The sequence below is a fragment of the Musca vetustissima genome, unplaced genomic scaffold (assembly GCF_032173495.1).
Source record: "Musca vetustissima isolate MV318-11 ecotype Yass unplaced genomic scaffold, APGP_CSIRO_Mvet_v1 utg1603, whole genome shotgun sequence".
NCBI lineage: Eukaryota > Metazoa > Arthropoda > Insecta > Diptera > Muscidae > Musca > Musca vetustissima.
Genome location: NW_026884791.1, coordinates 432,209 through 446,875, shown reverse-complemented (window position 1 = coordinate 446,875; position 14,667 = coordinate 432,209). Strand labels below are relative to the sequence as shown.

General features: G+C 34.8%; 2 protein-coding genes across 2 annotated transcripts in view; both read left to right on the top strand.

Annotated features, from left to right (window-relative positions):
* The window catches only part of LOC133331800 (embryonic polarity protein dorsal-like), a 199,983-nt gene that overhangs the window by 6,246 nt on the left and 179,070 nt on the right, over positions 1-14,667 (top strand). The window lies entirely within an intron of this gene.
* On the top strand, positions 489-6,894 carry LOC133331798 (uncharacterized). The gene is made up of 2 exons (XM_061540170.1): positions 489-522; positions 4,752-6,894. Exon 2 carries the CDS (start codon positions 4,780-4,782, stop codon positions 6,889-6,891), a length of 2,112 nt encoding a protein of 703 aa, XP_061396154.1. The 5' UTR covers positions 489-522; positions 4,752-4,779; the 3' UTR covers positions 6,892-6,894.

Genomic DNA, 14,667 nt, shown 5'->3' with positions numbered 1-14,667 from the left:
GGAATGTGGCAACGTCGAATTTCCGTTTTACATTAGATCGCATCTTTGCTGCTATATTAAGACGAGTGCGAACCTTGGCTGCAAGGTAGTAGTCCGATTCAATATTCGCTCTTATTCATATCAGCTCACTATTTCAACGGGTGTTGAAAATAGTACCCCAGGTACCAATTTCGAAATTACAAATTTGAATTTAACGCTACTCTCGCCGATACGGCTTATGTTGTTGCCAGCATCCATTCAGCATCCCTTGAATAATTTTCGATATTTTGACGCATGCGTCAATTTTTTACAGCATCTGTCAAAACACAACAGGACCAATAGTCAGTGAGAATTTTCCTTTGATTACTACACATTCCCAAGCACAACCTTCGCACAGTAAAATATGATTGTTTTTAGCCTTGCTTAAGTAAACTCTGCAAAAAAATAATTAAAAAAAATATATATTTAAAAACGTTTAACTAATAAAAAAATGCGGCAATATTCTAAACCAAAAATCGCCAGTGAAATCAATCTGAGTTATGAGTAAGTGTGTACCTGGAAGAGTAGAGACACAGGAAGTGTACTCCAATGGCATTTCACACATTGCATGTATGTGTACGTGCGTGTGTGTGAGCAAGTGTGTGCAGCAACGAATAATATGTAAACAAGTGTGATTGTGTTTGTGTGGCATATTTCTTCAGAGGATTATCTTTTGTGCTTGTAAAAGGATTCTTTATCAAGAGCCACTTCCCAGTAATGGAATGAGAAACGTGCTGAATAATCCGAAAGATATGAGATCTAATATTGATTCCTCATTTATGGGTTTAATGTCTGTCCGGTGCAGATATTTACCACAAATATTCCAGCGGTTTGTGTAAGCGTGTGCAAGTGTATGTGTGTATACTACGTCAGTTGGTTGAATGGCCTGTGTGCCTTTTATTTTGTATGAATGTAAATCGTTTTGACCTAGGCCTTTCTCCCTTCCCCGGCACTTATTTCGGAAACCGAACATGAATGAAGCATCGTACACAATAAAATGTTTGAGCGTATGTTTTGTAAATAAGAAATCTGGTAGCAAGTTTTTAAAGACACAGAGAATGTGACAGTAGGTGTTTTAGCGCCTAGGGTCTAATGTAACACCCTAGGGCTGCGTTCCACATTCTCAATGACACTTTGCTGCATAAATGTAAAGTGTACACAACGAAAAGAAAATGCTAAGGTATTAACAAGCCCTAGAAAAAGATGAAGACAACTCAAAATAATTGAGGGAAATGAAATGAACTTCTGTATTTATTGGGTAGCAGCCTTTGTGATCCGTTAATCTTGCTGATTGAAAAGATAACTGAAGTGTGTTAGAGTCAATTTCTAAACCTTATAAAATTGGTGGGAAACATTAAATAAATTCGTACGTCAAATAATAATATTTCGATTTTTTTCTAAAAATATAAAATCTAGTAGTACCATTCTAGAACGATCAAATTAGGTTTACTAATTGCAGAGGAAATTAATGTAAAAAAAATTCTTGAATATCAAATTACAGTCAATTTGTTTGAAAGACGCCCCCCACGGGCAGTTTGATTTGCTACCCAATGTGCATTCCAATTACCATATTACAGTCAATTCGGGTAACAAACGTTCCCAAACTCCCTAAACAGCCAATTCGGGTAACAAACTCCCCAAAATACCGAATAATGGTGGGTAGCATTGTATGTAGTCTATACTAAAAAGTGAATCGATATAGATAATTCTCAGTAGGAAGATTTAATACTCAATAAGAACAAAAATACAGCCAATTCGGGTAACAAATTGGCTGTTCAGCATGGGGTATTAAGCATTTATTTCATAAAATCGATCGAAAATATATAGCATTTGTATAAAAATATATCATTGCAATCGTACACTTTTTTGTTACGAATGAAAACATATATGGGAGCTATATCTGAATCAGAGTCGATTAAAAACTAACAACTCTTCAATTTAGACTCAATTCAATATACAATGTAAAATGTTGTGTAAATTAAAAAAGAAATAAATAAAGTGTCACTTACTAAAAATCGGACTAATATATGTATATGGGTGCAATATAAAATCTGAATCGATTTGAAAGAAAACTTAACACACGACATTCAAAAATCAACACGGTGCAGTATTCCAAATTTCGTTTCAATCGGACAAAACTTGGGAGTTTGGTGAAAATATAGCTGTATCTAAATTCAAATCCAATTCAACGAAACTTAATACACTCATTCTAGACTCAATACGATGCGAAGTTCAAAATTTCTTCTCTATTGGACAAACATTGGGAGTATGGTGCACCATTTACAAAAAATTGGTCGTATGGGAACCATCAGTAGGCTCGTTTTTATATGCCTTTTGACCTGGGGCATTCACATTCATCCGCACAATAGGCCACCGTAATCGCCCCAGCTCAATACGACTGACTATGTCGATGTCCGCGTATAAATTGTTTCTAAACTGCTTACTTATACCATAGTAGCATCAGTTGGCCATCACAATCCTTCTCCGAATTTCGAAACTGATGTCATTCGTTTTATTTATGTCGGTACCAAGGTATATAAAGCCTTTAACTACCTCGATGCTGTAGTTCTCAAGTTCCACAGTTTGTCCGAGTCTACTGGACGTCTTGCGCGTTTATATCATCAGCTTTACTGCAAGACCCACTTTGGCCGACTCCTTTTCAATTTGTTCAAAGGTGGCTGTTACCGCTCGAAATGTTCGACCCATTATATCGATGTCATCGGCGTAGGCGAATAACATGTGTTGTTTGGTGTACAGAGTGTCATTTCTGTTCACATTTGCGTCTCGTATGACCTTTTTCATCAGGATGTTAAAAAGATCACACGACAAACTGTCACCTTGTCTGAATCCTCGTTGGATATTGAAGGGCTCCGATAAATCCTTTCCTACTTTAACTGCTGACCTTGTGCCACTTAAATCTATCCTGCATGGCCGTATTAATTTTGCAGGAATGCCGAACGTAGACATGGCTTTAAACACCTCTGAACGGACGGGACTGTAAAATGCGGCCTTATAGTCGACAAATAGTTGGTATGTGTCGATGTGTTTTTCGTGGGTCTTTTCCAGGATTTGGCGCAGAGTTAAAATCTGGTCAATGGTGGATTTGCCAGGTATGGTCCAATGATGTCATTGACCATTGGCTTCAGTCGTTCACACAGCACACTGGATAGCACTTTATATGCGTATTGTCTCCTTTTTGTGCACGGGACACATTGCTATTCTGACAACATTTTGGTGGTATACACTCTATACTGTTATCTCTTATTGGTTCTGGGGCATCTTCTTCACCGCCAATATTTGATACCAGAAGCTTTTCAAAATGCTCCTTCCAGATCCTCAACACGCTGTCTGTATCTGTCACCAGGTTTCCATATTCATCTCTACAGGAGGATGTGCCTGCACCAAAGCCTTCGGTTTGGTGTTTTACTCGTTTGTAGAAATTTCGGACTTCATTCTGACTCCTGTACATCTCGATTTGCTCACGCTCACTTTTTTCTCGTTGTTTCTTTTATTTTTTTTTTTTTTTTTTTTGAAAACACGTTTTTCCTCTCTCCTTTTCTCCCGATAAATCTCCATCACGTTACGTTTTGCTACTGTCTGTAGGGTTGCCCTATACGCTGCGTTTTTCACATCAGTAGCATTACGATACTCCTGATCGTACCATGGGTTTCTTGGTGGTGGTTTTTGGTACCCAAGTGTTGCTTTTGCTGCAGTTTGTAGGAAGTAGGCAATTATTTGCCATTGTGCTTCTATACTATTATCGGGACTTTGCTTGCTTTCTTCAAGCAGATGGGTAAGTTGAGCGGAGTAGGCCTCGGCTACCTGTTGTGTTTGTAGCTTTTCGACGTCGAGTTTCCGTGTTGTGTTAAATCGCACCTTTGCTGCTACATTAAGACGGGTGCGGGTCTTTAGTGCTCCATTTGCAAAAAATCGAAGAATTTCTCCAACACGGTTCGTCCTTGGGCCAAATTAGTGAGTTATATTAAATTTCATCTCATTCGGATCATAAACGCGATCTATACATTGTTTGTAATTTACCATGGATAGACGGAGGGACAGAAAGGTATAAATCGACGCAGAAAGTAATTCTATGCATATGCTTGAAAGGGAACCATGTTTCTATCTCGTTTCCTTTTGCATGTTACAAACATATACACATAGACATAACACCCTATACCACAGTGTGACGAAGGGTATAAAAAGACGCACTCACGTTTGCACGTTTAAAAAAGTTTTATATTTTTAAAGGTGCGTTTTATGCAATTTGGTATACTTTCAACAAATTTCCGAATATTTTTCCAATCAACTAAGATTTGCTGCCAAAATTCGTCTAAATTGGTAGGGCTGAATTGTATTGCCCAACCCCCTCTCTTTACGATTTACCACTAAGATTGAGGTCGGGACTTTGTGCTGACCACTGCGTTGATTGAAAATTTGCTCACCAAATTACGGTCCAAAATACAGGATGGGCGTTCTTATCTACAAAAACCGGTTCTTATGAACCTGCAAAGAACTCAATAGACTTATTTCATTATTCTATTATCATCGGTCTAAGAATCCACAAGTTAAAGCCACCCCATATAATGACGTTTCAAAGGCGCCATGTGAAGCACGACGAAGGCTTCAGGTAGCGCTTTCGAATTTGTTTCTGGCTCTACATTTTGTTCCTATAATACAAGTTGTTGTATTTTTTATTACATTACCTTCATTTGCAATTTACTTTTTTTTTGCAGAGGAAAATATCTACTGGATCCACGTTATATGACCAAAAGAGATTTACAGTTCTACTATCGCTATTACAACATGACCAAAAAACGAAAACATTTCAAAAAAATTATTTTTGTCATACTGCTGCTTTGCTTCTTCTCCTACATCTTTATTGACTTCAACTTGAAGACCAAACTAATTAATTTGAAAGATCGATTTGAGTTCATCGCTCGCATCGATGCCGACTACAATATCACTCAGGCGTACTTCATTGATCTGCCGGGATGTCGGATGCCTTACTTTCCCGTAACCGATGACAATATAATACAATTCATGTTTAGACCTAGAAACTTCACCTGCAGGAAAGCTTTACTTCGCACCATGGGCACGAATAGCCTAGCACTAAATGTAAATGAGAAGGAGTTGCAAGACATATACAAAGTGAACAATTTGGCCGAAATCAATTGCAATTACAGTGAGGTGGTGCGTATCGACGATCAGCGCAATAAATATTTGGATTCTGTGTCATTTCAGTTAGTCCTCAATGGAAGCGTAACTCTCAAGTCCAATATGGAATATGTCATGGTGGAATGTTGGAACAAGCAGCTCCAGAGCATTTACAAGGATTTTCATTTTTTTGTTCTGTATGACAATGAGGAGAAAAAGATGGAGGCAGTTGTAATGGGAAACTCAGAGGCGCCCATCGAGAATCTCATTGAAGTGAATGAAAAGTCCGCATCTACTGAGGACAGAAAACCACACAAAATTACCAAAGAAAACCCGAGCGATAGTCCAATTTCTGTCATGATGCTGGGCATAGATAGCGTATCGCACCTGAACTTTCTGCGTCAGATGCATTCCAGTGCATCGTACATACATCGCAAACTCAACTACATTGAATTTTGGGGTTACAATAAAGTGGGCGACAACACGTATCCAAATTTGATCCCCACACTGACGGGATTCGATGCCGAAGAACTGGACTTGTCTTGTTTGGGACCACCCAAGGGTCATTTAAGTGTTTATGACAAGTGCTCTCTAATATGGAAGCGTTTCAAGGCTGCAGGATTCAAGACAATTTATGGCGAGGATGTTGGCTACTTGAGCCTCTTCAATCGACAGCAGTCCGGATTTAAGAGGAAGCCTACCGATTTCTACTTGCGTCCTATTTTACTCGAAATGGAACGTTATGTGGCCAGCGAGAAAACAGTGAATGTGGCTCTGTGCATGGGTGGTCGACGCACCGTCGATGTGTTATTCGAATACATCCGAAAGTTGTTACCGCTAATGAGCAGAGAAAAGTTTTTCGCCTTCTTCTGGGCCGTAACAATGACACACGACCTATTTAATATGCCAATATTGCTCGACGAAGACCTTAAGCAACTGCTGGGAGCATTTGAAACAAGTGGAGTTCTAAATCGCACCATTGTGCTGCTGATGAGCGACCATGGCATACGCTGGGGATCTTTTCGTAAAACATATCAGGGCATGATGGAAGAACGTCTGCCCCTTCTTATTACCCTGTATCCGACATGGTTCAAACAAAAGTATCCCGAGGCTGTGGCAAATATGGAATTGAATGCAAAACGCTTGACAACACCCTTCGATTTACATGCCACAATGTTCGATCTGTTGGACCTGAGACAAATCCAGGCGAATCGACTTAAAATGCGCACCGCCGAACTTAATGATCCTGACACCAACTTGCCGCGCAGCATCAGCCTCTTCCTGCCCATACCCATTAACCGGACTTGTGAGCATGCTGGAATTGCGTCGCACTGGTGCAGCTGTCACCAGCGACAGGAGTTACCTACTAACGATGCTAGGGTCCAGAGGGCCGCTCGTTATATTGTTAAACTAATCAACGACCGTTTAAAAGACCATCCGCAATGCCGAGTGCTGTATTTGAATTCAATAATGGACGCCACGGTGTCGCAACCCCACCACAAAATCGTCAAGGAGCTTGGCATAAGCGACTACACCATCGACATCACTTTGCGCCTACAAACCAAACCCGGTCTCGGTCTGTTCGAGTCTACAGTACGTCTGGACACAAACTACGGCACGGCCTTAACCGGCACCATTAGCCGCATCAATCTCTACAGTAGTCAGTCGTATTGCATCGACGACTATGCCTTAAAAATGTTTTGTTACTGCCACAGATAAACTAAACTAATCGCCCAGTTTATTGTAATTGACCCAAATTGGGTTAGATTGTAAGAGAAAAAATCCAATATTGACTTTAAAAGCGCAGTAGTTTTACTTATTTACATACAGACATACATCTATAAATTCGTCAACATAAAGACTTTCTTCACAGCATAATTGTGTAACTGAAGCCTTAAAAATAAGTTTAAAAAGAATAATAATAATAATAAAATGAAATAGAAATGTTTACTTAATTTTTCTCATATAACAACAGGAGACTTTGTAATAATTACATGGGAAATGAAACTATCCACGAACCACAGAACACAGAATTCCTAGAGGTCCAATCTTGGATGCTTTTCTTTAAACTCTCTTCCCTTTGTAGAGCGCAAAACAGGAGTTTCACTGGCATATATGTATATCCTATTATTGGATATTTGGTGAGGTAAACCACCTCATTTTGATTTCACATCGATGTAATCTTTTTAAGAAACATGTTATTTTAACGTTGTTTCATATAAAATCAACAGTAAAACATGTTGATTTAATATTAAACATTGTTGATTTTAAAATTTTCACGTTAAAATAATATTGCCCATATTTATTTTAAGATTTTTCATTGTTAAAATAACAGTAGACAATGTTGAATTTCCATAGATGAATTTTTATAATAAAAATAACAATTTTTCATGTTAAATAAACATTGTGACAATAGTAGAATAAATAGTTATTAATGTTGAATTTACATTTTTCTATTTTAGAAATGTAATAACATTGACTCATGTTGAAACAACATTTCAATAATGTTAAATTAACATTGTGACCAATTAAAATAACATTTACTATAGTGAAATTAACATTGAGAAAATAGTAACATTAATAGTAACTGATGTTGAAATGAAACGATAACATTTTAACAATTAAATAACATTGATAATATTTTATAACATTGATAATATAATATTTTAACAATTAAATAACATTGACTCATGTTGAAACAACATTTCAATCATATTAAACTGATATTGTGAAATGTAAATGTTAATTGGAACAAGATTGAATTAAAGTTGTGGATTGTTAAAACAACATGAAACAATGTTGAAATGAAATGAAATCATGTTGAATTATAAAAAAAAGAACAAATACAGCTATTTTAGTGTATATAACCAATATGTCATTCGTTTAGCATTTATTGGAGTGTAAAGGCGTATACCGCGTGGAAAAGTGAAGTGATACAAACATTAAGTGAATTTAATTCTTTAAAATTATGTTTGAGGCCGACACTAATAAAATGAATTTGGCAAGTATTGTGCAAAATTTTGCTCACGATAATTATTAATTTATTGAATGAGGAAATATTGAGACATATTTAACATATTTTTGATAATATATTAACAAAATTTCTCAATAATTACATAGGAGCTAAAATTTAATTTGAAAGCATAACATATATATATATATTAAAGAGTACATAATGGGAGCGATTCCACCAATAGGCATTCGTGCTTCTTTCCGGAAATGTTGTTATGTTGGAGAAAAATGAAAGAAAGGAAAGTAATTTTTTTAATCGTGTTTTCATTTTATTATTTGCTGACGATACCTTGTCCTAAAGGATTGCCAATAAAGAAGTGTCTTGGTCATAAATTCAATCTAATGTTAGTACAACACCATCGCCGGCTTTATCCTTATCAACATCAATTGATAATTCTATGCTGTATAAGGTAAACTTTCAAATCATAGTTTTTCTTTTTTGTAAAATACATAATTTTTTGCAGAGTGATTTTTCTAAATGGGACGAAGTTAAAGACAAATAGAAAAGAATATTTTCATTAAAGCAAAGCGAACTGAAGTCGTGTGGTAGAAATTACGAATTCCTTCGCGATTGGTCATTATGAACATTTCGTACGTTGTAGACAAGTTAAAGAACTCCATGTATTTACAAGTCCTCCTCTACATCTATTCCATACTAATGATGATAATATTTATCATGGTGCAATAATACAAGGTAGGGCAGCTTCAGGTGAATAACAAAAAAGCAACTATGCACGTGTGGCTTCTTCTGCCAAAAATAAAATAAATATATAGGAGGTGATGCAAATGTGGTATACCCATTTGTTTTTAGATTGCCAAATTTTTATATTTTAACCGATTAAATTGAAATTTTGTGTTGTCTTTCCATGTATAAATTTGAAAATAATATTATTCTAACAATTTAAGAGATATTTGAGAAAATATTTGAAATTCCATTAAAAGTGATTTTAAAAAAAGTGAAGGTAATGTGGTATACCACATGATGTTAATGTGGTATACCATGATGTTATGTTTCACTACCAATTGATATCTTATACAATTTATTGTTTTTAATGAATGTGAATTAGCTCGAGATTTATGTCTGTTAAGATTTTTAACGGATACGTTGAGTGGAACATTAATTTTTATTATATAATGTCTACACATGGCAATATTTAATTTTCGTACGGAGAAGTAGTTTAAATCCCATGGCCTTTGTTTCCCTTCCTTATGATTCATGGTAGGCTCTCGTAGAGGACAAATGTTTCAAATAGTAATGAAATTTTGTCTTGTGCTGGCTTTTTTTCATACAGACTCAAGGTATACCACATTACCTGCACTTGTGTTCCCCGAAAAATTGTCTAGTTTTTTTTTCTAAATTGGTAAATATGTGGTGCAATCGCGTTTATTATTTGATTTTTAGTACTTACTGATTATTTTAATGCTTTCATAATAAAGATTAAAATAAATCTGTAAAACAAAAAATTATTTTTACACTTCAACCGAAAAAAGTCAATTTCATGAAAAATTTAATTTTTGCTACTGATTCTCAACGTAAGTTAAATAAATTAAACAGATCATTGCTATCTTATTTTTTTGAGAACAGCAAACTATAAAACATGTTTCAGTTATTCTAAAATTTTCAGTTTACAAAAAAAGTGACTATACCACATTACCAACCTATACCACATTTGCATCACTTCCTATACGCAACATGTTTGTGTTTATTTGACATTTTTTCAATACAAAACTAAAAACGCGAAAAATGAATGAAAGGTTATGATTTCTTTCCAAAATCCAGTAGGGAATACCATCAAATGTTTGTTTCATCCATAACAAAGTTCCAGACGAACATGTTAAAAGCATAATTTTCATTTCAATTAAATTTCAATTTATTTTGAATTTATTTAAATAATAACAATAACAATTTAAACAATACACATACATACGCAAAATATGTATTTTGATTTGATGGAACAAGCCACCTTGAGAAAAAATTGTAATCAGTTGATAGCTGTGCCCTACCTTGTAATAATTATACCATGATATGTATACGAAACAAATATTTGTATAAACTTTATAAAAACTTAAATTTTACAAAAGAAAATAATAAATAAATAACCATAATATACATATCATTTCAACATGAGCAAATGTTATTTCAACATGAAATTCCAATTCAATGCGGTTTTCGTATCATTTCATCATGTCTTCATGTTATTATACCAGCAGTGCCCAAAATAGGTCCCATGGGCTGTCGGTGTATGTCAAATTGCTCACACATACAATTATAAAAGAGAAAATTTTGAAAATCAAAAATAATTTCAAAATTGTCATTCATTCCTTTTCGATATTTTCGGCAAACATTAGTTCTGAATAAGTCGAAAGATGTGACCAATACTATAGCGGGAGGGCGAAAAAGAAACAAATATATCTATATATGGGAAAATGTATCATCAACAACCATATTTGCATTGAATATAACATATTTTTCTTCCTTAAAATTTTAAAATAATATTTTTACAAAATTTCTCTCAGTTTATGACAAAGAAACAGAACTTTTGATTTTTTTTTTATTTGAAACAAATACGATCACAAAACTTGAATGTATTAGTGTGGACAGCCCTGTATTATACCCTTCACCACACTGTGGTACAGGGTATTATGTCTTTGTGCATATGTTTGTAACAGGCAAAAATAAACGAGATAGACACTTTTGAGAATATGCATAGAATACTGTCCGTCTGTCTGTTGATGTTAAATTGTAAACAAAGTACAGGTCGAATTTTTAATCCGATTTGACTGAAATTTGGTACAGCTTATTTATTTGGCTCAAGGACGAACCCTATTGAAATTGGGAAAATCGGTTCTGATTTAGATATAGCACCCATATACATTTTTGTCCGATTTTTGGTAAATGGTGCACAAAATACTCTTAAAATCTTTCGATTTGCACGAATTTCGGCACAGCGTACTGAATTATGTCCAGAATGATGTGTGCCAAGTTTCGAAAAATCGGTTCAGATTTAGATATAGCTCCCATATATAGTTTCGCCCAATTTTTGGTAAATGGTGCACAAAAGTCCCTGAAAATCTTCCGATTTGTACAAGTTTTGGCATAGCGTACTGAATTAGGTGAAGAATGATGTGTGCCAAGTTTCGAGAAAATCGGTTCAGATTTAGATATAGCTCCCATATATATAGTTTCGTCCGATTTAAGGTAAATGGGGCACCAAAGTCCATCTATATCTTTCGATTTGCATGAAATTTGGCACAGATTACTGAATTAGGTCCAGAATGATGTGTGCCAAGTTTCGAGAAAATCGGTTCAGATTTAGATATAGCTCCCATATATAGTTTCAACCGATTTAAGGTAAATGGTGCACCAAAGTCCCTATATATCGTTCGTACGAAATGTACGAAATTTGGCATAACGTACTGAATTGAGCCTAGAATGTTGTCTGCCAAGTTTCATGAAAATCGGCCCATATTTAGATATAGCTTCCATATATAGTTTCGTCCGATTTCATGTAAATGGTGCACCAAAGTCCCTATATATCTTCCCATTTGCACGAAATTTGGCATGCCATATTGAATTGAGCCTAGAGCGATGTCTGCCAAGTTTCGTGAAAATCGGTTCAGATCTAGATATATATTTTTTCGTCCGATTTAATTTAAATAATGTGCCAAAGTTCTTATGTTGCATAACGTACTGAATTTAGTCCAGAATTTTGTGTGCCAAGTTTCGAAAAATCGGTTGAGATTTAGATATAGCTGATATGAAGTAATTGACGCACCAAGAAACCAATATATGGTTGATAGGAACTAAACGTACCGAAATTAGTATAACTTAACCTTTGGCAAGTTTCGTTGAAATCGTTTCATATTTGGGTATAGCTTCCATATATATTTTCGTCCGATTTTAAGTAAATTGTACATCAAACTCGTGATGTTTGTCAGATTGACATCAAATTTTGCACAACGTACAAAATTGAGCCTAGAATAACGTAGTTACGTTTTTTAGAAGTCGATTTTCATACTTTTGTCCCAAACGAATGACATGTTTATGGATAGATCTAGTCCGATTCACATTTAGATAAATATCACATATTTTATTTCATCCAATTTCATGTTAATAATGCTGTTTAATATACCCATAGTGGTGAAGGGTATCCTATAGTCGGCCCGTCCGACTCAACATTAAATTCGTATTAATTCAGCATGAATTCGTGTTAATAAGAATTTCACGTTATTTCAAAATTATAATCACATTAGTTCAACTAGAACAACACAGTTAAATTAATATGATTTCGTGTTATTTTTAAGAGAAAAATGTTTATTTTAATTTTACTTTAAAATCATGTTGAGTCAACATGAACGAAGCAAAATCGTTAGGAAAAAATGTTGAATCAACCTGATTTTACAATGATTTTTTTTTCTGTGTGTAGAAAAGCAAGGCCACCTCCCGCCAGACCAAACTCACACTCTACAAGACGCTGATACTGACCGTGCTATTATAGGAGGTGATGCAAATGTGGTATACCCATTTTTTTGCCAAATTTTTATTTTTTATCCTATTAAATTGAAATTTTACACTTAACATGCTACATATGTTGTCTTTCCATGTATCAATTTAAAAATAATATTATTGTAACAATTTATGAGATATTTGAGCAAATATTTGAAATTCAATTAAAAGTGATTTTTAAAAAAGTGCAGGTAATGTGGTATACCACATGATGTTAATGTTGTATAGTATAATTTTCACTTCCAATTGATATCTTATGTAATTTATTGTTTTTAATGAATGCGAATTAGCTCGAGATTTATGTCTCTTAAGATTTTTAACGGAACTTTAATTTTTCTTATGTAATAATGTCTACACATGGCAATATTTAATTTTTGAATGGAGAAGTTGTTAAAATTCATAGCCTTTGTTTTTTATCATGGTAGACTCTCGTAGAGTACAAATGTTTCAAATAGTAATGCGATTTTGTCTAGTGCTGGCTTTTTTTCATGCAGACTCAAGGTATGCCACATTACTTGCACTTGTGTTTACCGAAGAAATGTCTAGTTTTTTCCTAAATTGGTGATTATGTGGTGCTATCGCGCATATTATTTGATTTTTAGTTCATATTTAAATGCTTTAGTTATAACGTTTAAATTACACCCGTAAAACAAAAAAAAAATATATTTTTAAACTTCAACCGAAAAAAGTAAATTTCGTGAAAAATTTAATTTTTGGTACTGGTTCTCAATGTGATTTAAATAAATTAATCAGATCATTGATATCTTATTTCATTGAGAACAGCAAACTATAGAACATGTTCCAGTTATTCTAAAATTTCAGTTTAAAATTCAGTTTAAAAAAGCGACTATACCATACTGCAAGCCTTGTATCATGTATTCCCTTGTAATAGCGATGTATTTCTGCCCCGAATTCCCCTAATAACAACAGAAATACCCTTTCATTTTAAAACATTACAGTTTCCCATTCGTTTAGCATTCGCCATGACGATAAATAAAGCTCAAGGGCGAACCCTACAAGTATGCGGAAAAATTTAGCAAATCCGTGCTTTTCCCATGGTCAACTTTACGTGGCATGCTCGTAGGGAGATCTACCGGTTTATTTGTGTACTCTTCTGAAGGGAAAACTAAAAACATTGTATACCCTAAAGCATTGCAATAAATATTTTAAAGTTACTATCAAAATTTTATTAAAAGGTAAAGTCCATAACAACTTTTCATATATTCTGACATCCTAATGTACATGAAATTTTTAGCTGAATAATTCTGCAGGTACTGCGAAGCGCGCCGAGTTCATCTATAATACCTAAATCTTGCCTATCAAAAAATAGTTAGCAATTTTCAACCCAAAAATACTTCCGGTCGTTCACTCTACGAATTTTGAAATATTAGCTGTGTCTGTTAACTCGATATTTGGTAACAATTGTTACTAAATGTTGTCTGTTTACCCAAAAATCTAGTAAAAGAGAGTCGAGTGAGAGAGCAAGTTTGACAGTTCAACAACAACAAACGTACTGGGGGGCTACTCTGTATTGCGATGCGTGAGAAAAATTGTAACGCATCGCGTAATTGGTACTCTCTAATTCGTTTTCGTATCTCCTTTCGCATTTACTTTACGCAAATGTGGCATCACCGCACTCTGTAATACGAAAACGCATGTCAAACTCGTTCGTTAAGCGCAAATATCTTGCGTTAACAAAATAGCAAACGCAAAGGAAGCGAAACATATAAGTAAGCTCCATTAAAGGTTTTATTTATATATAAATTGTAAATTATTTTAAGTAAAAGGCAAAAAAGTCACAGTTACAGACTCAGCAACGTCAGTTCCTAACTTCAGTAGATTTTATGGGGCAACACAGTGATTTGGCAAAGGGACAGTTGCAGAGTTCAAATGCGAAACAGCGCGCCAACAATTTGTGGACAAAACTGTCTGATGACCTCAATTCAAATTGACCTCCTGTAAAAGATGTCGGTGGT

Bases quoted from the DNA above. Each gene is read 5' to 3' on its own strand.
- LOC133331798 (XM_061540170.1), top strand. From the start codon at position 4,780: ATGACCAAAAGAGATTTACAGTTCTACTATCGCTATTACAACATGACC.